The following is a 27,864-nucleotide window of genomic DNA, read 5'->3' as shown; positions in this document are numbered from 1 at the left end:
GAAAAAAACTGCTATTTTCTCAATTTGTTTATTTGACACTGTTATTGCAATTGAATTCAGTTTAAAATTTGCAACACTAAAATCGCACACGAGAATGCTTATATTTGAACATGAGTAAATACCGTAAATACTGTAGAGGCATCTTCAATAACTAGGAATCAAATATGGGAATCCCGAAAGTAATGACACAACAATTACGCGTTGATTTGATTTGAACAATGATGATTCGTCAAAAATAAATTCTCAATCCGGCTCACCCGAGGTGTAATGATCGGCGACACTTCTCGCATTGTTCTCTCAAACTCCAACTGCTGCATTTTCATCTTCTCCTCCTGTATTTTAATTTTATCACGATACTTCCTGGGATTCGTCATTTCTGCTAATCGGTTTCGCTCGACGCAAATAACAGCAGTGCGTTCCTCCGTCACAAATGTCCGCCAAACCACTTCAAAACAAAGTGACACAACACAAATTAATCCAAAAGTTAAAAGCACACAGCTCCCGTTCACGAGCACGACCTTTCGATCCGTGGAAAGTTTAAACGCGGCTGGCTTCTAGGTTCGCAGTACAATTAGATTGCCTCGACTCACTCGCCACTCACAAGCGCACAATTAGCTTCCACAAATTCGACTGTCGAAAGCGCTCTTCGCGAAAAGATTTGGCACCGGTTTGGGTCCCAGCAAAACAGGCGCTGCAAGTTGATTTTCACGATTCTTCGAATTTTTTTCTCCTTCGTTGAAGGCTTAACACATATACCCAAAAACGTTCACAAGACGCGATATAAAATAACTTGCCCCAGTACCCCGGGAACAGAGCGTCTGTTCACACATCCGAGAAGTTGGACTTGTATGTATTGATCATCTTCAGGTTAATGATATTCATCATACTTCTGGCATTTGGTTGTATACGTTTCTGTGGATAAATACCAGCTCTTAACGGATGTTCAGTACAAATATACTTCACTCACTAACAATAATTTTGCTATATTTCCACAGAAATGCATCATCAAATAATAGTGACAAGCAAACGACAGTCGTTTTCGATTTTAAGAGACGAATGAACTCTCTGAGTTTAAAGTCTCTTTAATTCAATACCGTTACCGTTTTCGATATAATATGACAAGCAAACGACGATCATTTTTGGTATCATAAAATTAGATCTTGTTTCGCCATATTTTCCCATCAAGTGTGTCCAACGGGGTTGTCGATCAGGGATGGTGGTGAAGATATGATGAACAAAGACCTGCTGCTATGGTCAGGCCACGAACCAGCTTTATCACGTACTCAATCTTGAATAGCAAACCACGTTAGATCACCACCTGCACCGTAAATTATTAAACGATGAAACATCTCTGAACAAAATGTATTATTTTTCATGATATAGGAAAGAACAGTAACTTTTGCACTCTGATACCAATTATCAGAACGATCATTTTAATTTCGTTTGTACACCATAAAAAAGAGATGCCGTATATCGAAATTCAATTTCAATACAGTTACATTTAACTATCGACACAATCCGATTGTAGAATAAGTCAGATTTTGGAAAGTATCGCAACAGCATGATCATGAACTGATTAACAAAATATTGTAATCAGAATGCAATCTTTGTGGGCGACATAATTTGTTGTTTATTTTACTGACATAACCGTAGGGTTGTCCAATAGTGACTTGATAGTTTTGTGTCTTCGTGTGAACGAACCCTCAAAACATTTCAATGATCTGTCAATATCAAAACGTTAGTCAAAATCAACATATTCATCATGATGAAGTACACGAACGTGCAACGCTAATGATTAATAAAAAAACAAGAAGTGGGTTATATCTGTGGTATAACCGCAAGGGTGACGTAGGACTATCGTTGATTTAGTGATCATTTGTTTTTAGTTGCATCTGAATCAATTCTGAATGAATGAATAGATGAATATTTGGGGGATTTCGAAAACGAGAGCGTTACGTTGAAGCAAAAGAAGCAATCACACAAAAGTTGTATAATTCAAAATACATTGCTTGCATTGTGATATGATTTGTATTCCATTTCCAATAGACAAAATATCAGTTGCATCAAATTAGTCTACATATTTTTTGCGTTCGCTCATCCTTTCTCACAAAACCCATTTCTCGTGTGAGAAATTGTTGAGTAAACATCGTTTGCCAGTGCGCGTAGAGCGGGAATTCCTTCCTAAGATTCATTGCACCTCTAATAAATTGCCGAAAGACGTGGTCTTACGTTGATCGCACTTGATTGAAAAATCACAAAACCAAATGTATTTGGTCGCAGTAATATATGGATAGAAAACATAATGAACTCTTTCGCTTGAATGTAATTTTCAATTCCAAGGGAACTGGCAGATTATTTTTCAGCAACGATAACATCTTTCCAGATTCTCCTCGATACTCGAAGCCCACCAGTGGTTAATGCTAACTCGATAACCACCTGTTCATTGCACTTGATTGAAAAATCACAAAACCAAATGTATTTGGTTTCAGTGTTATATGGTTAGAAATCATTAAATTAAACTCTTTCCGGAATCTTCTCGACGCTGGATGACAACCAAACGAAAAAAGTTCCGCGCGTGTATGTGTGTGTGTGGCGGCTGACCCGATGTCTCCGATGTTTTTCGATGCTGATGCTCTCTTGGTCGCATTCTCTTCTCCTCCTGATGGATTGGCTTTTCTGCGCTCCCTCACAGTTCCAAACGAACTGAATGCGTTTCAGGTCAGGTCAGACCAGGTAATGAATCCCTCGATCCCTCGCCGTCCAGCTCGTTCAGCTCGTTTAGCTCGTTCAGTAACGATGTTGTCTTGTCGACCAGAGTATCGCTTTTTGTCCGTGATTGAATCGATAGTAGGTGTGGTTTACGATACCAATTTGGAAGGCAAACTAGAGGCGAATGAACTCTCTGAGATTGAAACTTTCAGCGACTGAGCAATAATCGATTGAAAATTATATGGTTTTCGCGATGCGAAACATTTTCCGTTGCGCGCGCATACAATGTTGGATACGAAAATATCCTACTGATGGGGAAGAATAATCTTCAGAAGCTTTCCTGCTAATAGCACTTGACGATAACGATAACATCTTTCCAGATTCTCCTCGAACCTCGAAGCCCACCAGTGGTTAATGCTAACTCGATAACCACCTGTTCATTGTACTTGATTGAAAAATCACAAAACCAAATGTATTTGGTTTCAGTGCCAAATATTAAGATGGATAGAAAACATTAAAATAAACTCTTTCGCATGAATGTATTTTTCAATTCCAAGGGGAACTGGCAGATTATTTTTCAGCAACGATGACATCTTTCCGGAATTTTCTCAATGCTGGATTGTAACCAAACGAAAATAGTTCCGCGCGTGTATGTGTGTGTTGTGGTGGCTGCTCTGATGTCTCAAGCGGAACCGTATGTAGCATCACTCTCCTCCTGATGGATTCCTTTCTGGCCTAAGGTACAAAAACAGGCTCTTGGTGACACTGTTCATCAGCGCTTTAATGATAAACGAAGTTAGCTTCACCACAACAGCGATAACATGCTCCAATCGCTGTTCAATTATAACTGAGTGGATTTCCGAGCGGCGCTCGCTTATATACCGATTGATGATTTCAATAGCCTGTTTTGAAAGCAATTTTAAGGCTATTGAAACAAGTTTTTGGATGAAAAAGTCACAGGAGGGTTGTGTCCGAGACACGACCGCATAGTTAACGTAGGATTCTGTTAGGCTATCTGTTGATGTTGGATATGTTTGAAGAATTACATCGTTAAACTATTTGATAACGTTTTGTTTGGTTGTTGGGTATTGTTGGTTCACTCCACCAGTGTTTACCGAGTGATGATGATAGAAGGATGGTAAACAGTCATTGGATAGTGCGTATCAGATAAAAGATACTGAAGTGGAACGAGATATGATGAAAACCACTCTCTGTAATACTAGACGAGATGCTTCCTGTGTTATGTATGGATGAAATAAAGAGAAAAAAAACTCACCAATGTAATATAAGATAATTACCAATACCGAACACAATTATCAATTTTTCTCATCAGTAAAAACATATTACTTTAATATAGAGAAAACATATTTGAAATGGAAAGGTAATTTTCTTTTATAATTTTTACTTTCTGAGTGTTTATTCAACCCAATGCGAATTTTAATTGGACTAACAACACCTTATACTATATGTAGAGCATATGGGAAATCACTTTTTCTAATATTTCTTCACTTTTCCAATCTTTCTCGCCGTATAAACTTTCCTTGGGTGAAAACGAACACAACAAAACAGACAGCTTAAACCAAACGATCCATTCTCGAGCGGGAACACACCTTGGTTTTTATTTATGAAAATAAATCGTTTTTAATATCAAGTCATTTCACAACTGCTACCATATAGAATTTTACACTTATACCTGTGCTAAATTTTGCACAATACACGATCGCGAGTGCGAGCCACCTTAAGGAACACTTTTCGGTGAGAACAAAAGCACCCCCTACTTTCATGTATTCGCAATGTCGATTTCCACCAGGCAACTTGATTTTAATGTCTCTGTTAGGGAACACATTTCGATAGGAACAAAAGTTCCCCCTACTTTCATGTATTTTCAATGTCGATTTCCCCCAGACAGCTTGGTTTTGATGTCTCTGTTAGGGAACACATTTCGGTAGGAGCAAAAGCTCCCTGTATTCGCAATGTCGATGTCCCCTTGGCAGCTTAGTTTTGATGTCTCTGTTAGAGACCCGCGCATATGTCGTCAATTTCGACCAATCCGAAGTGGGTATTTCCATCAGGATAGGGGTTGAGATTTTTCAATTATTCGATAGTTAGTTAAATTATATATATTATTTTTTTCAAGGTGAAAATTTGTTATAGAGTGCCGAAAACGTTTGATGCAAAAATCTCCTCAATCCATCATGAAATGACTGAGCAATAAGTGTTTGAAATTGGACATTTTTGCGATGCGGTCGATTTTCGTTTTTCAATTCGTACCCCCATATGTTCCCGAAAGACGTAATCCTACGTCAAAAGTAACAAGTATATAACGCGTAGACATTTTATTTTTCGAATGAAGTGTTTATCATACCATTTCGTTCGGTTGTTTAGGAGCTATTAACGTTCAAAATCTCTGTCTCCAGCGTAACGCTTTCGTTTTCGAAACTTAGATTTTACACCTCAGTATAGAAATGAAAGACGTAGTCCTACGTCAATAACTACCGAAATTCGGAGTTGGTGGTTGCAACTTTTAGAGAAATAAAAGTGATGAATCAGCCAAAAAGTGCTAAAAGTCACTATAATCAGAGTGGCCATTTAATTTCCATTTTTGAACTCCCGCATTTTTCCCGCATGATTTCACGAAATTCCCGACTCTCAAAAATAAAAACTTAATAATATTGTGTCGTTAGTTAAAAATTTATTTTTGAAACCCGAATTGCGAAAAAGTTTATTGCTACCATGTTCCACATTTGACAAAAAATTGGACGGTGTGTTTCTCAGCAACTGATTTTGGGTTAGATGACGGGATTGTTTCTGAAATATACGCACCTGGGACCTGAAGCGCTTTAAAAACTAAAAACTCGAACGTCTCGGTTTCTCTGATACGCTACTCAGTTGGCAGTGGCAGTTAAAGTATTATTATATTATTATTATTTGTTTATTTGGTCAACAGGTAACATTGTACCCCAATGACAAGTAAAATAATATAAATTAACACAGAACACTTCTAAAGTTACACTTATTTGTTTCACGCGTCATATTAAAATTAAAAACGTGGTAACACCTATTGAAGAGACGAGACATACTCCGCATTGGTTCATGCAAACCATAATTCGTTTTAGCAGAAGGGGTACTAAGGAACGAGTGTGTACGAAGGCTGCGACGACGTATATTAATGTCTAAAGTGCCGAGCAAAGTAGAACAATCAGTGTTGCCCTGCAGCAGGTCTGCAATGAAGCAAGCCTTTGCTACGTTGCGTCTCTCATCCAACAACTCCAGTTTAATAAGTAAGCAACGGCTCTTGTAACTAGGCAGGTTAAATGGATCCGTCCACCTAAGATGACGTAGAGCAAAGCGGACGAATTTTCGCTGTACTGCCTCAATCCGTTGGTTTTCATTTTGGTAGTAAGGAGACCATATGACCGATGAATATTCCAGGATGGGGCGCACAATAGAACAGTATAGAGCTTTTAGGCAGTAGATATCCCTAAACTTTTTGGTAAAAAGAAAGAGAAAACCCAGCTGCGAAGAGGCTTTAGATACGACGAGTGTAATGTGATCCTTGAATGTAACTTTCGTATCAATCAGGATGCCCAAGTCCTTGATAGTCGATTCTCGCTGTAATTGTACACCTTCCAGACTGTAACCGAAGTGAAAAAGAGAGCGTTTTCGTCCAAACGAAATTACCGCGTTTTCGTCCAAACGGACACGTTTAGTGACATTCTATTACTATGACACCATTTAGCGAATGTTTCTAACTGTTGTTGTAGAAAAACCGCGTCTTGTGGCTGCTCAATCTTATAGAACAGCTTCAGGTCATTTGCATACGAGAGTTTGAGGCAGTTTAGTACGAAGTTGACATCATTCATGTATAGTAGGAATAGAAACGGTCCGAGTTGACTTCCTTGGGGAACACCAGAGCAAGCTGGAAAGGGTTTCGAAACATGGTCTTCAATCTTGACAGACATGCTACGACCACATAGGTAAGATTCCAGTCAGAGTAACAGATCGCCATCCATGCCTAGTTTGTCAAGTTTAGCTATTGCGATTTGATGGTTCATTTTATCGAATGCTGCAGATAAATCCGTGTATATAGCATCCACTTGCTGACGATTTTCTATTTGACGAACTACATAGGAAGTGAAGCAAGTTAGGTTAGTCGTCGTTGAACATTTTGGCATGAATCCGTGTTGGTCCTCCGATATATAATAATGCGCGTATCTGTGCACTAACTCGTTAAGAATGATCAATTCAAATAGCTTGGACGTGGCACTTAACGCAGCTATACCGCGGTAATTCGAAACGACCCTTTTGCACCTTTTCTTGAACACAGGGAAAACATACGACAGTTCGGAAATACGCCAGAGTTCAGTGAAAGATTAAACACTGTTGCGAGTGGTTTAGCCAGCGAATGCATGCAACGTTTGAGCACAAGTGATGGAATACCGTCAGGGCCACTTCCCGTGGAGGACTTCAATTTCTTTCCTGCTCATCGGTGATTAAAAAGTGTAGCAAAGAAGTAGAAAACCGAGGAACGTTTAGAGTGGCAGCTGCCACATCCGGCGGATCGAGTTGTTCGTCAGTAAAGACGTTGCTGAATTGAGAGCGAAACATATCGGCAATGTCAGAGATCGTATCAGCCTCAATCAAACCGTTGGACATCGTTGAAGGCAGTGCAGTTTCCTTTCGTTGTTCATTTACGTAGCGCCAGAAACTTTTGGGGTTATTCTTGATGCGTCTTTGCAAATTGTCCTGATGAGCGTTGTACAGACGATTGTTAAGCTGTTTGTATTCGTTATTTAACTTCAAGTATCTATTCCTCGTAGAATCCGTACGGTATTTGGCGAACCGTCTGAGTGCAGCTCGTTTCATCTTCTTAAGAAATTTGAGATCGGCATTTGTCCAAGCTGGTTTCAACGGCTCGCGTTTGGACTGCAAAGGGACAAATTGGTCGATAGCATAAAGCAGGATACCAGAAATAATAGAAGCAGCTAGGTTAGCGTCGCAATCTTGGAAAACTTCGTTACACTGCACACGTAAAAAGAAATCGTAAAAAACGCTCTCAGTAGTGTCGCAAAAGCGTTGTTGTGGACATATTTTCAATTCCGTTAGTATGGGAGGATGATGTCTACAGATTTTAACGAGCGGTGATTGAGCTTGCATAACCCTAACGTCCTGGCACAGCTCTTGACTAACGAAACACAAATCGAGCAAACGATTGTTTTCGTTCCCGATTCCACTCATCTGTTTGAGTCCAGCAGTGCAGTATGCATCAAGCAATTTTCGCGATGTTAATCCAACCGAGGATCGAGAGTTGATCGGATAGAGCGATCCAACCGAATTGTGCTGCCACGATATCGTGCCCATGTTATAGTCGCCAATAATTATAATGTTATCTCTAGGTTCCATCTGCGAAATCACCCAGTAGAGCGAGTCAAGATGATTCTCAATCAGATCCGCGTCATTCACTCGATCGGGAGGAATATATACTACACATAGGTAGAGAATAGCGTCAGTCGTGAGAATCGTGATCCATAATTGCTCCACCTTCGACGAGCTTACAGAAGGAATCAGCTGTCGGGATTTGAAACTCGAGCGAACGGCGATCAATACACCACCTCCAGTGCTTTTGGTGCTGTTTGAAGTCGACCGGTCTTGTCGATACACTGAGTATTTGTCGTCAAATAGCTGCATCATCAACGTGTTTTCTTTCAGCCAAGTTTCGGAAAGAGCGTAAATATCATAGCACCCGTCACAGAAGGCTGACTGGTACTCGGCGAGAGAACTGTTGATCCCACCAATGTTCTGATAATACATCAGGATGTTGGAAGTGAAAGACGTGGTGTTGCGGTCAGCGCAGAGACGACGATTCTCGACTATGCTGGACGGCTTGGGAGTTTCCATCATTCTGTTTTGCGTGCAATCCGCTGACGAGTAGGTGTAGGTGATATTATATCTGAACCTTTCTTCGTTACATCTGGTGTTCCACAGCATAGTCACATTGGACCCGTCTTATTTCTGCTGTATTTGAATGACATCAACTTTACTCTGGAATGTTTCAAACTTTCGTACGCAGATGACTCGAAGCTTTATCATGTGATAACGTGCCAAGAAGACGCGCAGTTCCTTCAGTGGGAATTCGATAGCTTCTCCGGCTGGTGTGCAATAAACCATATGAGTTTGAACGCTAACAAATACTCCGTCATCTCCTTCGCTCGCAAACGTTCCGTATTCTCGTTCGATTACACTATTGCCGATACAATTCTTAATCGGGAGGATAAGGTTAACGCTTTGGGCGTGCTCTTAGATTCGAAGCTCAATTTTAATGACCATTTAGCTTACATTACTTCCAAAGCTTCGAAGTGCTTCATTTTCCGAGCTGCTAAGAGGTTCTCAGACATCCACTGTACAAAAGTTTTGTATTGTTCGTTAGTCCGGTCTATTTTGGAGTATGCTGTTGTTGTATGGGCTCTGTACTATCAAAACAACTTACAACAAATAGAAGCAATACAACGTAAGTTTGTTCGCTTTGCTTTGCGACAGTTTCCTTGGAACGATCCCTTCAACCTTCTCAGCTACAAATATCGTTGTCGATCAATCGTTCTAGAGCTTCTCGAAAGTAGACGGAACGCAGTGAAGGCTGCTTTCGTCTCAGATGTTGTTCAGTCTCAAATAGACTGCCCTGCTGTGCTAAATCACGCGTGTTGTACAGGAGCAAATATGACTGGACCAGGGATCAATTTATAAATTCCGATGGGACAGTGGTCTACAGCTTTGCAAGCAGAAATGTATTCCGACATGTACAAATTGTATGGCTAGAAAATACAGGTAAACCAACTAACAATGCATTGCAATGCGGAGCTCAAAATCTGTGAAATATCTATGATTTAAGCCAATTGTAGGGCTCTCTCAACACCAAGACAATCCAAATTAATAATTTCTCTTTGTAACAGAACCAAACGCAGCTCAGTTTTAAAAAGGTACATCCGAGTACGTTGATCGGTATATTAACGGGTAATTATCTGAGCAGTTATCATCTCAAAAAATAGGAAATCTCACAGGTGATATATGTCTGTAATGTTGAAGCTAAAACGTCGGAACATTTAATGTGTCAATGCAGTGTATTGATTCAGCGACAACTGTGGATTCTTGTAAAAGATGTTTTTACGTCTAACGAGATATGGTCTGCTGAACCAAAAAAAGTAAGGGACCCCATGAAGAGAGTCATACAGACCGGACTCGATTATCCGGAGTATTTTATTTTTGATTTTTGGAAATTTTGAATAATTTGTATAATAATTCTATATTGAATAACTAATATGGGTATCAAAAGAAAGGGCTTGGTTAGTAGAATGCTGTTATTTATGAAAAATGCAAATCCAAGATGGCGACTACTACAAAATGGCGGATTACATATTTTCTCAGAACTCCATCAATATGGGTATCAAACGAAAGGGCTTGACTAGTAGAATACAGTTATTCATGAAAAATGCAAATCTAAGATGGCGGCACTACAAAATGACGGATTACCTATTTTCTCAGAACCCCATCAATATGGGTATCAAATGAGAAGGCTTGACTAGTAGAACATAGCAGATAATGAAAAATCCAATTTCAAGATGACCGCAGTCCCCAAACAACTAATTACTTTTTGAATGGTTTCACTCAGTTTGACCTGTTTCTATGTATGTTTGTTGGGTTGTCCCACATTAATAGAAAATTGACCCCGTTACTGTTGAATGATTGATCTGAAATTTGGAAAATACATTTAAATCTACTGTCATTATAAAACTGCGTATTCCATGATCTTGAAAAATTCAATTTGGTCGTCGCAAAAAATGGCTGAATGGCTTGATTTTGAGAATACACTACACTATGAACAACATAAATTCGAAAAGGTCGCCGCCACAAAATGGTCGACTATGTATTTTTTGCAATCCCCTCAATATTGGTATCAAATGAAATGATCTAACTAATAGAATACAGTACAGTTCGGACTCGATTATATGTGATTCGATTATATACAATTTTGGAACCTTTCAACGTATATCACCTCCAGAGAGAATTTGGATAAAATATTTTTTTGCATGTGAGAAAGGTGTTTTCTGACTTTAGGAGGATAAATCAAAAATCGAACTCCTCTTTTATTTTCAAAAAACAAAAAATACATGCAAAAAAAACAAATGAAGAAAAAAATTGTTTTGACTCGATTATCCAGAGGATTCGATTATCCTTAGTGGAAAAAAATCAATACTCCGGATAATCGAGTTCGACCTGTACTACCTTCTTGGTGGGAAATGCAAAATCCTAGTGCGACTATCACTTATTTCCAGAGTGGTGGAACGAACTGACACTACATGTATAGTAAAGTGGAGTGCACCACAATATATCAAACCAAATATCGCAATGGTTCAAAGTTTCTACAGAAGAAGAAAAACCTCAAAATCCATCTTCACGCATGTTCCTTCATCCATAAGCCGTACTTCCCGTACGTACAACTTCCAAGCGCGTACCGGTCCCTATACAATCGGGTTCTATTCCAGTTCTAGTCGAGGGATTTTTCGTAAAAGATTTTTTTCCGACTTCTACTGACCACGTACAGCGTGGACTCGATTATATACAGTTTTTGATTTCTTTTCACTGTATATAATCGAATCCTGTATATAATCGAGTCAACAAAAATATTTTTTTTGTGGATTTTAATGACGTTTTCGAAGTGAAAAACTTAAAAATTAATTATTTTTAATGTGTTATTATTAATTTTATCCTAAAAATTTATATTAAACTAGATTTTTTCTAACAATTAAATTGAAGTTCTTTAACCGCTCTACAATTTGTTCTTTGACGCCCAACTTCTATCTTTTTTAATTTGGCTGCAATATCGATATAGACAATTGACCCATTCCAGCGTGCGTGACAACGTTTTGACTCACTAAAAACAGGTTTTTTTGTTTTTATGTATAAATCACACGATTTCCAAATAGTAAACGATATTGAAGTAAAATAGAGAAAATTTCCTACAAGAATCTTCGGTTGGAGAATATTTTACAGTTCAATTTGCTTGTTGCCAGCCCAACACTTTTGTGACGTGACAATCCGTGTCTTTTTGCGGTTTCCAACTTTTGAACATTAACGTTGTATTTTCAGTTCCGTTTCAAAACACACAAATAAACTTTGATCTATGATTTGTCAACAGAAGATAAACGGTGATTCCTGTATATTCAGTTTTTCAAAAAACTCGCAACAACATTGTAAAAATCGGCATTCACTTTGTGACGTGACAACGCGCTCTGTGCGAATAAACAGTCTCCACGAAGCGTTGTCACGTCACACAATCAATAAGTTGTATCAAATAAGAATTTCACCGTAGTGTAGCCAGCTATATACTATTTTTTATGTTTTTTGTTACTCTGAATATTTCTCACTTTCCTCTGAGATCTTCCCTTCCGCTTCCAAGGGTCCATCCTATAGGGGAATGTGGTCCTAACGCGACCGGTGATCCTGAACTTACACCTATTTGTATCTCAGGAACGGTACTTCCTACCGAATTTTCAGTAGTGTCAAATGAAAGATGTCATAACGCCGACAATTTGATAACATGGTGACTTTTTTCTGGCTCTCTTCATTCTAGCGTTTTAGCGCCATTTTGCGTTTTCATTGCTTCAAAAGCAATGAAGAAATATGTTTGACCTGTATGGAAAATGAGTTCAATGTTCTTTTAGATTGTGAAACATTGCGAAACAAGGCAATTGTAATTGCTTATTGTATGTTCATCAAAATAAACTATATAAATTGAATCTTCCTGTTACCTGTAATACACGGTATGCCGTTATTTGGGAAAAGTCGGGGTGGTCCCAAACCGACTTCCAATTTTTACATAGGGATTGTTTAACACGTTCACTCTGACGCTTGCCATCAATGGCTAGCACAATCCCGGTTCATCGAGTGGCGCTCACTGTAGGGGGAACACATTTGATTTATCTATCAGAATTTTTTGATAAACACTTTGTATGTATCTGTGTGCATGTGCGCGTACCTGTGCAAGGGCATTTATTTTTGCGTATTGAAGATGACTTTGACTTTGACTTGCACGTTGACTTCGGTCGTTAACGGTTGACGTTTGCATGTGCATTTGGATGTGTACTTTCTTTGTCTAACTCCACACGGGTCGCTCATAGGCTAAGTTCTTACCACTCATATATCATCTCCCTTTCGTTTGAATCCTATCTGCTCACTATCAAACTTTATTCTCTGTTTTCGTTCTTCTTTGTGCACTAATGGGTATATGCAAACGCTACCATTCACGATCGCATTGAGGAATTTCATGCCATTTTCGGTCTTTTAGACGTTTTTAACGAACCGGAAGTCACCATCCTCGATTTTAAAATGACATCGGAATACGATATTCTATTTCCGTTCATTTGTATTTTTTGAAACGGTTTAAGTTCCGTTTCAAACACTAATGTTCAACAGTCCAAAACAAAGTCAGGTGTTGTTCCATCACAAAAGTATTTGACAGACAACAAGCCAATCTATCTATAAGATATTCTCCAACTGATGATTATTGAAGTAAATTTTCTCAATTTCACTAAAACAACGTTTAATGTTGTGTGTTTCATACATAAAAACACCAAAAAAATGTTTGTATTGAGTCAAAGTGTTACCACGTCACGCTGGAATGGATCGTATACTTTGCGTGACGTGACGACTTCTTGAGACAGTTGATACTCCTCTATTTGTGGACCGATTTTAACCAAATTTTGAGGGTTGTTGACTCTCATTGTTTGCTCAGAGAAACCCAAGTATAAAAAGGTTTGAACTTAGGTTCAGCTGATAAATTTAAAAAAAAGCTCTATTTTTGTGACATGACAACGCTTCAAAATACCACTTTTTCAAATGCTTGTTTCTCAAAAATTACAAAATATTACCTAGATCTACTCACGGCTCTTCAAACAAGTATTTAATTATCCATTCAATGGTATATAGACATTGAATTTTGGTTAAGCAAGTGCAGAGATATCTCAAGAAACATAAAAATACTGAAAACCTAAAATGTTTTAAATATAATTATGTAGTTTTTTAAACTCGCCTCTCTCAAAGGTTGGCGCATAAAAATCAAATTCGTTTCAAGAAATTTATTATATAACTAGTGCTTATTCAAATTGCGTTTTCGATTTTTTCCTAAAACTAATTTTGAAATTTGGTTCATTGGTGCATAACCTAATGGAATGGGTCAATTCCTGGTGAAAATTCAAGCAAAATCTTCAAGAATCACGATGTTTAAGCCACTGTAATGTGATAGACACTTAAACTTCACCTTAACGCTGAAAGGTTACATTTCTTCTCGAAATAAGCCATATTTGAAATATAAAATAAAATATTTCTTTCAAACTGTATATAATCGAGTCCAAAATTTTATATAATCGAATCACATATAATCGAGTCCGACCTGTATATCCTCAAACTTACCACTCAGGGTACAGACAAGGCGCGAGTATCAATAAAGATGATGCAAGTAATACTACGGTGAGAATACGAAGTTCTTCTAGGAAGGCTAGGGCCATCTTAGAACAAGAAGGATACAGATAAGCAGATCACTTACTATGGAATAAGCTTTTCAAAAGCTAATATTTGGAATGATTATCATCCCTCATAAAATAATAAGGAATGATTATCGTTTTTTTTATCCCATTTATTTATTTAAGGCTCATTAGCATTTTAGCTGTAACAGAGCCGAATTTTTAATCGTGTACATGTCACATGGTTATCATATCTATAATTAGCACATTACACAGTTGCCATTCGCCAGTATTTCTCCTATACCATTACATATGGTACATTCACACAGTAGCCATTTAGGCGTAAGAGTATTCTTTCTGTTCTTCCATTATCCAGTTGGACCACCGGACAGCGGAGACAGTTGAATGATCATTGTTGAGTTATTTATAGAACAGCAGCCCGATGTGTCTTGCAGAGCAGAGCAGTTGTATGGATGAATCGATCTTATTTCGACCGTGGATCGATCTCCATCGCTGATGATTGTTGCGTGGACGTAGCTCTGTAACTCAACACAAAGATGGTCAATGAGGGTCCTGAGTTTTGAACTCACGATCGATCGCTTACTAAGCGAACGCGCAACCAATGTGGCTACGGAGACCCCCTATTATCGTTCAATATATTTGATTTGTCATACAGCTAGAACAATCGTTTCCCGTATTTCTATTACATTGTCGTTTCAATCGAGCTACGATCGGATTAGTTTAATATCAAGATACACATTTCAAAAAACAACTACAAAGAAAAACTGAATTTTATCACAAAAATTCTGCAAGCGAAGTTTCGATGAATCTATGAACTTTTGACGCAGACAGTAGTTGTCAATTTTAAATATCACAACCACCACTTCATTGCGCAATTCAAACATTGACCAATTAAATTCAACTACTTATCAGTTCTTAAACTGAAATATTAAAAACAATAAGACACACGCGTCCAGTCTTCAATCTAGCAACAACAACAAAAAAAACAAGATCCGTGGGTATACTGTTTTTTTTTATTTAGCACTGTCTATAACGTGCCCTCAGCGCTCCATTAACACATAAACAAAGCAATGCTAAAGCGAAATTAAGACGCCTAGACTAGAGCTCGAATACAATCAACACTATGAATCCGATTCCTCCGATACTCGCGCGCTGCCAGCCAGGTCGCGAATATGGCAAGAAATAGGACGCTAACCGAAGCGTCACTATGCAAACACGACCGTCCGCAACAAACTTGTACAGCAAAAATCTCGGTAAGTATTCGTGGAGGCAGCAAAAACGCGCCCACCGCTGGCTAAGCTGTAAAACATATGACGAAAGCAGAATTGTTAATCCCAGCGGCAATTGCCAACGTGCCAAGTAATTAGTCTCAAACATATATATGTCATATTCACAAAAGATCGAGACGATAGGATCAATGTAAAATTTGGCCCATCTGTGTTACTATTTATTTTATTCGTCGGTAGATATGATTGGACGATTTTGAAGAATCGAGGCATCTGGAAACGCGGAATCGCATTTCCTCATCAATGAACCTCTTGTATTGATAACGACGGAAATTTAAAAAGTGTTTGGCACAAACAAGTCTATGTTTGCCAAACGCGCCATAATACAGTGTCGTCATTTGTATTATGACTTTTTAGCAGTCATGCTTATTTTCGCTCGATTCGACATCGATTGAACAATGTCTTTCAATTCACATGGCTCAACCGCAAAAAAATGATAGTCCCGGAGAATGCGTTATTATCAATTTTTATCAACGGGTCCAACAATCAAATATAACACTATGTTACAAATATTAAGTCACACATCTTCCTCGAACACTAGCGCAACACATCGTTCCTGGTCCCCAAGACACACACAGTTTTGTTGAAAACAGTGCAAAAAGCACAACACACGTTGTTATATTTATAAAAATACGAGTTTACTACAGAAGCGAGAGCATAGAAACGTGTGAAAGAACGAGAGAATACATCTTATGTGTGTTGCTGGTGTATCTTCCTCTATGCACACAGAGACGTTGATATAGTATTCTCTTATCACTTACTCCGATTTGAGGTTGGTATGCACCTAATCATACCAGAGGTTTTTCAATTCGAAAAATTTGAATGCCATCCGTTGAAATCAGATTGTTACTGTGCTCAGTAATACGTCTACCCCAATGGTGCCCAAACGGTGGTCCGCGCCAGACAGGAGGAGCGCGAATCCTATCCAGGGAAGTCGGAAGAATATTTCAAATTTTCTCTTTTTTCGTCCGTTGAATTAATGAACGAAACTTTTCCGAAGCGCTCCCAATCGGTTTTCGAGCTCAGCTTCGTAACGTCAAAATAACGCCATATTGGCATTGTGCTCAGAATCAAAGCGTCGTACAGTTTTAAGAACTCCAAAGCTTTTGGACTCCATTAACGGTTGGAATACGTGTGTATTCTTCGGAATATTTATTTTTTCTCTCAGATTCTTCACCGTTTCAACGTGTTATTACTTGCGTCATTTTCATTCATACTTGATTCAAATTCATATGCCAAATAACAGGCCTTGAGGACCAATACAAGTCGGAAGAAACCGACCAGAACGGGAATCGAACCCGAAATCCCCGACATGATATGTGTGACGCTAATCACTCGGCCACTCACATCGCAATACACCTGAATGGATTTCCGAGTGTGCGCTAGCTCATATACGGATTTATGTGATTTCAATAGCCTGTTTACAAAACAATTTTAAAGCTATTGAAACTAGTTTTCGGATCAATAATAAACAATCATTAAACTCTTGGACATTTTGTCTTTCGAATGAAATGATTATAATACCACTCCGTTCAGCCGGTAAAGAGGTATTAACGTTCAGAACCTTGCACTCCAAGCGTCACACTCTCGTTTTCGATACTTTGAATTTACACCCCGGTAAAGAAATAAAAGACGTAGTCCTACGTCAAAACATGATCAGTGTGGTGTCCAAGACACGACTACATTCTTTACGTAGGACTACGAAATTGTTGCATTTATATAGGATCGTCAGATCATCTGACCAACGAACAACGAATCAAATTGATCATATTCTCATAGCCAGACATCACTAACGAACGCACCTACGGATGTCGGATATTGTGCAGATATCGATTCAGACCACTACTTAGTAGCGGTTAAATGCGCTTAACACTGCTATACTCGCGCATTGGTCTGACAGACCGAGAAATCAATAATTCATTCATTTCTCAGAAAATATCAACACTACGACGTTGCGATTCTCTCTAGCTTCGTTATTCGTCGTTCGTCATCGTTTAGCGTATCGCATGTGTTTGTACAAAGGGGACGTGTGCCACTTTTTTAACACTTTCGGTCTGACACACCGACGCGAGTATAAGAGTAACTTTTTTGGACAAGTGCCTTTTTTCATATTCTAGAATATTATTAAATGAAATATATAAATTAATGTTAGTGGCGTGGAATATTTATAGAATATAATGCATCAGACCATTACCGGACTATTCTTATTTGATTTCAGTTCCTTTTGTAACTGGATTGAATGGATCCATATATTAACTATTCGTCGTTAGATTCATACGTTCAAAAGCAAAATATAGATGTTTGACTTTCGTATAGTTATTCGCTAAATATAATGGTGATACATATACACACTTGTGAAAGAATTTCAGTCGTGGAAGAATTGTAAACAGTAAACTATAAACTAATCGGTGGCTTCTGGTAATTTTTAACAATTACAGTTTCGGGGATATATTTTTTATAATGAACAATATAGACAAGAAAACAAGGAAAAAAAAGGGAGTTACTAGAAATCCTTTTATACCATCTTTTTATGCCCCATCTAAAAAAAGGTATTAATTCATTTCTTAGTTTACCAAGAATACAGAGACAAAGAATATTAGAAATATGTAAACTTTTTATTCCAGAACCTTTATTATCTGGTTTTTATCTAGAAAGTCGTTATACGTTCTTCTCTTCGATAAAAGGCCCGAAAAATACGCAACAACTGCATTAAATGTAAAAAATATGTTTGTTTCGAGCATGCAGTTATGCTATGTTCTGATTCTTACTCCAATGAAACCACAATCGATTAATACGTTTTTATGTTATTTTATAGCTCTTTATATTTCCATGAATTATATTCAGTTGCTTACTTTTAATTAATAACAATGAAAAATTCGAATTTCAATATTTGTGTTGGAGTATCAAAAATTACTCTGTTTTGAGGAGGCTGAATTAGATGACTAATAAAACATCATAAAGAGGAAGAAAACATATTTTTTTCATTCAATCATACCCTCTTCTTCAAATAAATGCCAATAAAGCCTGAAAAATACACAATGGCAACATTACAGAGAAATTCAATTTTCGGTCTGTGACACCGTGCGCGAGTATACGTGTTATGATTTTGCACGCGAGTACAGGAGGGTTAGGAAACATATTGTAGTCTGCACAAAGGCAAGCGGGTACAAAAGTAGAAAATGTCCACGCTTGTCCACGGACAGGAGGGAGAGGGTATAGACTAAGTCCACGTGGACAGGAAGAATCATTTTTTGACGTAGGACTACGTCTAACCGGAAGATATGGGAGGTAAAATGAAAATCTAGGCACTGAACAAGTAGGAAAGAATGAAAGATTTTGAACGCTTATATCTCGAGCATTTCTTAGTAGATCGCGAAGGTGTTTGCATCAAATTGCGTAGGAAATATTCCTATGCGTCTATCACAATGAATAACATTTCATTTTTCTTGATATAAACAAATGAATAATTGTGAAATGTCAAGCGTTTGCTTGCCTCGTTTTGATGGTCCGATTTGTGCTCCTCAAATGGCTCCGACCAAAACGAGCAACCAGAGTGATAGCGGAATATAATTTGGATACAAATGAAGAATCATATTGTAAACCACTCCCACTTGTGATTCTACCGCAAATCGAATGACATAAATTTGGCTGTTGCTTTTTCAAAACCATATTTTTTTTTTGATATAGAACTACGTCTTTCAGGAAGGGTGCCAAGTCAGAAAACAGGTAACGTTTTTGTGAAATAAAGTTAACGTTAATAACTATTCTCACAGCGAACAAATTCTGATAATTTGCACACCAATGGAATCGGCAATTCTCTAAGATTTGTTTGATACTATACAGTACAATCCACTAATGCCTAAACAGTTTAAATTAATGAAAACGGGAAGCATTCTCATTTTCCCATACATTTTTTCTGCCGATTTGTGTGCACTCCCGAACAGAGCTGTCAATAACGAGTAACTGATACATTAGTTTCTGCCGTTTTCAACATATTTGGTTTAAATAGGCCATCCGCGATTTCAGGCCACACCACTTCTCGTTTGGTGGTCATCGAAGCTACATGGTTGCCGCAGAGCGTTGAGCGGAAGAGGATTGATTTCTTGGCGAGTGAAGGAGGAGTATGGAATAGAGTTTCTTTCCACAAGGGCCCTTCCCAGGGCTAGAGGCGGAAACCAAAAATTGAATAGAATGAAAACACAGATGCCAGTGAGCTAGCATAACACAACGAGCGGATATCATTCATGCCTAATGATGATTTCACACACATACACACACAGCTCGATACAAGGAGAGGAAGCCCTCTGTATCGAGGTGTGCTACGACAAAGAATAGCAGCATACGAGAATTTTTTGTGCTAGTGCGGATATGGAAGATTATCCAGAATTTTGGAATATAGATATACACTGCATTTATTTAGATAAACGTATATTTCATGAAAATATGCTTTCAAATTCCAGCAGGGTAACGTTACTGTTGCATGTTGTGGGGTTCGATCAAAACTCAAACAAAATATAGGAGCAAAAGGGTTCATAGTTTGTGATCGATATCTGAGTGGGAAGGAGGAAGTCTGGTGCGAGTTCAACCAAATAAACGAGAAGTGCTGATAGCTTTCGACTCTACTTGACTCTTTCGAGTCTTCTAAAATAATATCCGAAGTGATAAACAAGTGGATTGAATAATATAATATTAAATTCTCGAAAGACTGTATTTCATTCGTGTTTGACAACGGAGAATAGAACGGAGAAGTAAAATCAAAAAGAGATTCCTAGAGTATTGGGTACATCCCATTCTCAATGATTCGCACGTCACGTATGTCGGATGCCAAAATTGAGAGCGAATTGAACTATCGGCCAATAAACAATCGTCGTGTTTGCGTAGATCGATGCTAGCCAGTACTGATTAAACGGACGGCGGATAGTTGACCGACCGAATAGTTTGAATGCAATCGAGAAGGTTATTAAACTTTTTTATCGGCCGGTACTGAATAGGTGTGGTATGCGCATATGCATATTGCTCCATACTGATTAAGTCGTCCAACCGATCTATCGGCCGACGAAAGCCTGCAGTCTGTAGTGAGCTCTAATTGTGTGGCGCTTATACTCTAAGAGCCCCTGCAGATTGCAGACTATTCTATGGCCGATAGATCCATCGGCCGACTTAATCAGAATGGAGTGATATGCATATGTGCACATAACACCGATTCAGTTGGGTCGGTTTTGGCACTAACAGGCCAACTCGATCGAACTGTCTGCCGATGAAAAGTGTGAAGTTTTCGGGGGCTCTAAGAGTCTCGGCAGACTGCAGACATTTCATCGGCCGGTAGTTTTGTACGGTTTGAGCTAGTGCAAACACCGACCCAACTGAATCGATGCATTGTGCGTGCACGTATGGATATCTCTCCGTACTGATCAAGAAACCGATCAAACTATTGGACGATTAAATGTCTGCAGTTTGTGGGGACTTCAAGGCCATTGTTTACGAATATCAGCAGTAAAAACCACCGTGTTTTCATCGAATGGACAACCGTTTTCCGTCGCTTTCGTGGAAATACTAATACTATATGTAGAGTATATGGGAAATCACATGAAATTTCACGAAGCAACCAACATTAAACATCCAAATTTGCTAGAATTGATCGTATCACTCACCTTACTTGCAATATAAAAATGTGCCCGAATTCCATATTTTTGCAATGCCGATTTCCCTCGAGCACCTTGGTTTGATGTCTCTGTTAGGGAACACATTTCGGTAGGAACAAAAGTTCCCACTACTTTCATGTATTTGCAATGCCGATTTCTCCCAGGCAGCTTGGTTAGGGAACACATTTCTGTGGGAGCAAAAGCTCCTCCTACTTTCATGTATTTGCAATGTTAATTTCCCCCAGCCAGCTTTGTTTTGATGTCTCTGTTAGGGAACCACTGCATGTGTCGTTAATTTCGACCAATCAGAAATGGGTATTTCCATTAGGATAGGGGTTGAGATTTTTCAATTGTTCGATGGTTAGTTTCATGAAATATATTATTTTCTTCAATATAAAAAATTGTTATGGAGTGCCGAAATCGATTGACGCAAAAATTTCATCAATCCATCATGAAATGACTGAGCAATAAGCGTTTGAAATTGGACAATTTTTACGACGTGCCCGATGTTCCCGAAAGACGTAATCCTACGTCAAAACTGGATTGTTTCTATCAACCAAATTGAAGCTCTCCAACCACTCTACAATTCCCTCCTTAACACCAAACTATTATCCTTCTTGTTATCTTCCACTAATCTAAATGTTTCACAACAGAATTTTATTCAAAATTTCCTTAAATGGCAGACAGTGAATCGTGCTAAGCAGCGTACTTTTTGAATTAAAGTCAGTTCAAGGTAAAAAACCAGTCTCAAGGAAAGATTAACAATTCTTACGTAGTTGAGATTCGACCATAAGCTTGAAATATTTTTTCATCAAATATGATTCTCTATCACCTGAAATATTCCGGATCAGCTACCTTACAACCTGTATATTTTAAACCGATATAATAGTTTTCAGTATTTTATTCAATTCATGAGAAAGTTCGAATTTTATAAGTGATGTTTTGATAAGGATTTAAGCGAAGGAAAACTAACACCCCTATTCTGTATTTCGATCGATCCGAAATATTTCAAACGACTGGATAAAACTCCATTCAGTATTCCGTTCGAGTTGTTTTTGCATTTCGTTCGAGTTGTTTTTGCATTTCGTTCGATTTGTTTCTCTTCGAACATTGAATGGGCAAAACGTTCGAAATAGGGAATACGAAATTATAACTCGAACGAAATGCAAATCCGGTGGAATGCAGAATAGGGGTATGAGGAGCAATAAAAATAATTTTTCGGGCAAAGTAAGTAAGAAATCAATGTTTCCTGATGTAATAAGAACTACATTCGACAAATAAATAAAGGAACAAAATGCGACATAAAAAATTATTTTTGGAACACTGTAATTCTGTTATGAAATAATGTATTCGTCAAAGCAACAACTGAACCTTGTATAGAATATTTCCAAGTTTGCAGTGGGCAGTTTTGACCAACGATTTGCTATGCGTTCGTTGTTTCATGAAATATTCTTAATCGAAAATTTAACGAATAATTTTTCATTCGATAAAGAATACCTCTGAAGTAAATAGTTCTACTGAAACTTTCTATTGATCAAATAGAAGCGAAATAATCAAGTTGATTGGGTTGTTATTGGGAATATATGTTTAAAATCTATAGAAACTTTAAAAGTAAACCAAAAACATTTTATCTTTTCTTGCAATGTCTTTTGTCTACAGAGCATATACACATCAAATTGAAAATATGTACGTACGATATCTCTAAACTAGAAATTTGTAGCTCCAAAATGCTGTATTTTATCTTCATGTCATGATTTATATCGAAGCTACGTCCCGGTTTCGCTCGAAAATTTGGACCCTTTACTCCTCCATCCTTTGTCAAGTCAAGACCAAAATTCTTCATGTACAACTCTAACATTACGGCTTCGAAGCTGTTGAAAATCCGAGTTGTTTCTTCTTCAAGTTCCTCCAAATTCTGTGCCTTTTTAACATAGTAACGGTCCTTCGCGTACCCCCAGAGGAAGTAATCGATGACGATAAATGTTGAAATTCTTACCATAAGAGGACAAAGTTTCATTAATGCTTCGGCCAACCTTCCTGATTTTTCAGGATTTCCCAGACTTTTTAGCATGCTCCCTAATATCCTGACGAACACTCAATTTATCCTGATTTTTCTGAAATGATTCTGATTTTTCCAGATGTTTGTACTGTTTACATCATTCGTAATAAATATACCAGTTTCCACGCCAAAGTTTTCTGTCATGATCGTTCTCCGGTTCGCACTTGTATATATCTTACATTAAGTTAAACTTTGTACTTAACTTTTTTATCTTTGAATCCACAGTCAATATAGAAAGATTTATATGAAATTTGTTCGTCTGATTCAAAGTAGAATAAACTTTAATGATGGGACTATGGTAAATATATCCATAACCGTACTAAATATCATAAAAATTAGGAAAAATTCAACTAGTCTTCCACTGCAGATATGCTTTCCTCATTTGTTGAGTAAAGATTTATTCTAAAGCATGGATGATGAATTAAGTGAAAATTTGAATATTGATTTCTCTGCAATTGACTGTAGTGAGGCTGTAGGTTTTTCGGAAAAAATGTAAACGATCAAAAAGTCAGGCGAAATACTAGCATTTCCGCTTATGCGAAGATTTATACAATGTTTATTTATTGTATTTCCATCCTTTGTCAAGTCAAGACATCAGTGCATGCTTCCTACTTTATCTTCTCTTTTCTTGAAATTCTTTTTAATTCGGATGCGGATTGTTCAACTGTGTGATGTGCATTTCCGTGTTGGCAAACCAGATAGCCAGATAATTTTAAAACAAAGTATTACTAGTATTTTAAGTAATTTTTTATACTCCATGTCGGTACGTACCCTCCAATAGGCAACACAATTGGATTGAAGATAATATGGGTCGCTGGCGTTTTAAACGGTGAACAAAATTCTTCATGTACAACTCTAACATTACGGCTTCGAAGCTGTTGAAAATCCGAGTTGTTTCTTCTTCAAGTTCCTCCAAATTCTGTGGCTTTTTAACATAGTAACGGTCCTTCGCGTACCCCCAGAGGAAGTAATCGATGACGATAAATGTTGAAATTCTTACCATAAGAGGACAAAGTTTCATTAATGCTTCGGCCAACCTTCCTGATTTTTCAGGATTTCCCAGACTTTTTAGCATGCTCCCTGATATCCTGACGAACACTCAATTTATCCTGATTTTTCTGAAATGATCCTGATTTTTCCAAATGTTTGTACTGTTTACATCATTCGTAATAAATATACCAGTTTCCACGCCAAAGTTTTCTGTCATGATAGTTCTCCGGTTCGCACTTGTATATATCTTACATTAAGTTAAACTTTGTACTTAACTTTTTTATCTCTGAATCCACAGTCAATATAGAAAGATTTATATGAAATTTGTTCGTCTGATTCAAAGTAGAATAAACTTTAATGATGGGACTATGGTAAATATATCCATAACCGTACTAAATATCATAAAAATTAGGAAAAATTCAACTAGTCTTCCACTGCAGATATGCTTTCCTCATTTGTTGAGTAAAGATTTATTCTAAAGCATGGATGATGAATTAAGTGAAAATTTGAATATTGATTTCTCTGCAATTGACTGTAGTGAGGCTGTAGGTTTTTCGGAAAAAAATGTAAACGATCAAAAAGTCAGGCGAAATACTAGCATTTCCGCTTATGCGAAGATTTATACAATGTTTATTTATTGTATTACATATTCGGTCTTCGCCAAAAGGAAGATATACAGGAATACCTCGATATAATGCCACTTTTTTTCTCGTTACGTTATACCGAAGCAAAAACAATTTTTTTTATTCATGCAAAACTGTTCATGATTACTCAAAAATGCGCAAAAACTAATTCTCTATCACCCAGCAGTCTTTATAAAACTATCTTATGCCCATTTAAGATAATTTTCGTAGACAAACAGGATCAGTTTTAAGTAGAGGAAAAGGTCTGAAATTTTTTTAGTGATCAATTAGTGATGAAACGGATAGTAGTTTGGCCGAATACCGGATAGCTTCAAGGCCTGATAGTCGGATATTCGGCTTTTTATCTGCAACTACGAAACTGGATGACACTGCATTTGTGCATGAAGCGAATAAAGGACTACATTTTAGAAGAAATAAACACATTTTTACATAAAAATACTGAACTATGAATAAATTTCCCGTTTCCGTGGATATCCTTTAATAGAGATTCAATTTTTCTGCAAGTGATCTTCAACAGGGTTTTTTTCTGATAAGGATTTAACTACTTAGGAGAAGATCAGAATTACAGGTCGGACTCGATTATATATAGTCGACCTTTTTTTTTCAACAATTATTTTCATATCCTATACATAATCGAATCTCAAGAAAACAATTTTTCATTTATGTATGAATGTCAAACATTAATAGAAAAATAGCTTTTTTGTGATTCGATGATGTGTTGGATTCGAAAATTAACGTTGAAAGTGAAATTGCGATTATACATAATCGAGTCCGACCTGTACTTACTGGCAACCTTTTCAGACCCGAGGATCGAGTCAGACTATTTAGGAGTTCTTGAAACGTAAACAGTCTTGCTGGCGATGTTATTGGAGTATATAGAATATCTTGCGAGGAATCTTCTTCTGAGAGTAACAGCTCATCGTCGTCTTCAAGACCTGTAAATGAAACAAAAGAGACTAAACTGAATCAAACCTTATACACGAAACTCACGACACACCTTTTAGGACTTTTAGGACGAAGTGGCAAATTAAAATAAGAGTCGCGATTAGGAAAAAAAAATCCCGTTGCTAACGAAATCGACGAAATGTGCATCACGTTTGCGATCGATTCTATATTTGGTGGTCATTAAAATCGAGGCAGTCAATCGAGGGCAAGGATTGCTAGAGTTTATCTTTCAGCTCCTTGCAGTAGTATTACAGCGAAGACTATTCTCTGAAGTTAACCTGGTTTACGAAGCAAAGCGTAATCGGTTGCCATCATCAACTTCCGAAAATTTATTATTTATTCATAATAATAATAACCACTGGCAAATTTTGAGTACTGTTCATAAATTAATGTTATGAATAAATATTAATTTAATTTTAAAAAATCTGGCATTTCAGCAATCAAATCTTATTTTTAATTATGCATAAATGGTTATGCTATGCTACGTTTTTTTGTTATGATTTATGTTGTTTTTTTTATCTTCACTTATTTTTTGTCGGCCTATTTCCGCCACTTCAGTGCCAATCACCGATCAAGGAGGCGACTACACCTGTTCCTAGCTGTCAGACTCAACAACGAATGAGCCGGGCCAACTTCTTTTACTTTCTTTCCGAAGGAAGACGTAGCCAGAGATTTTTCGCCTCAGAAAATCCCAACGACGTCAGCTGGGAACCCAGGCCGATCGGATTGTGAGGCTGTTACGCTAACCTCACAACCACTGGCGCCGTCCGTTATTTATGTTGTGTTAACACTTTCGACACCCCGTCATATGGGTGACACTTTCCTCGTTCAAATTGAATAGGATTTTTAAAAGGAATTTGATAGAATAGGCAAGGTGTTACTATAGGATATGTAGAATAATAATAAAATTATAACCATATTATTATAATATTTATACTATACTTTTCATTAATCTATAGTGCGGATGGTTTGTATGGCAGCTTTTTGCAAATCCATATAATATGACTTTGGCATGTGAAACTTAGAAAAGCCGCTTTGGGCGATGAACGTGTTAATAAGAAATTGTGGTTTTTTTGCAATATCCGGTATCTAGCCGGATAGCTCCAAAAATGCCATAATAATACCAAGTGGAAAGACCGCCCAAGAACATCAGGTTGAAGGCATGCCTATTTCATAAGGGAAATTGCCGTGGACTGTAATACAAAACGGTGACCGGAATAAATCGCCACAGTAAACAACTGCAACAGAAACAACCGCTTAGAAAAAGTGTAGTAGGCTAGAAATATTTGGCGCGGGAAAAACATCATGTGCCTCACATTTCTATTATAAATTTATTCTCTTGTTCTCGTTTTTCGAAATTTATTCTGAGGACAATGTAATGGGGACGAAGTCCCCATTTGGCGAGGATAAGGAATCGAGGCGGCCCATGCCGCCAAGATGACGCAATCCGAGTCCACCGCCGACCCGCCGTCGGAAGCGGCGGTGTCTCGCACGCAAACCTGGGATCCACTGATTGCCCGGTTAGTTTGAAACATAGGATACGATCCTTTAGCAATGTCCGACCGAGCTCTAGCGAGCGTCGGACGGTATACGTCTGCCCGGGGCGTTACGTTTGCCTGGGGCGATACGTTTGCCCGGTTAATTCTTGTTTTGAAATACAATACCGCGCCACAATATTTATAGCCTACTACACATTTTATAAGCGGTGGTTTCTGTTGCAGTCGTTTTCTGTGGCGATTTATTCCGGGAACCATACAAAACAATCCGTACATTGCTTTTCCACAAGCTCCTTTTTATCAAAAAATAAAATTGAGATCCAAAAGGAAAACTAACAATGCTACCCCATTTTACGGTACTTATTTGTTTGGAAACTTACGAGAAACATTTATTCGAAATAATTTATACTATTTCTGTATTGTTTATTTTTACATCTTAAAAAGTTACGTTATATCGAGGTAGAAGTTACGTTATATCGAGGTTGCTTTATATCGAGGTTGCCTTATATCGAGGTATGACTGTACTCTGTTTCTGGTGGGATTTGGAATGGATTCTGTA

General features: G+C 37.8%; 1 protein-coding gene across 8 annotated transcripts in view; it reads right to left on the bottom strand.

Annotated features, from left to right (window-relative positions):
* Positions 1–27,864, bottom strand: part of LOC129775442 (myb-like protein AA) — a 78,117-nt gene that overhangs the window by 48,374 nt on the left and 1,879 nt on the right. Inside the window, exon 1 of one of the 8 annotated variants that reach the window (XM_055780187.1) lies at positions 258–645. The exons of the other annotated variants lie outside the window; for them this stretch is intronic. Coding sequence (XP_055636162.1) covers positions 258–374 — 117 coding nt within the window. The 5' untranslated portion in view covers positions 375–645. Of the gene's footprint in view, positions 1–257; positions 646–27,864 lie in introns of those variants that run through there. 8 annotated transcript variants of the gene reach the window in all.

The sequence above is a fragment of the Toxorhynchites rutilus genome, chromosome 3 (genome assembly GCF_029784135.1).
Source record: "Toxorhynchites rutilus septentrionalis strain SRP chromosome 3, ASM2978413v1, whole genome shotgun sequence".
Lineage (NCBI taxonomy): Eukaryota > Metazoa > Arthropoda > Insecta > Diptera > Culicidae > Toxorhynchites > Toxorhynchites rutilus.
The sequence above is the reverse complement of the archived record's forward strand: the minus strand, read 5'-3'. Positions and strand labels throughout refer to the sequence as shown.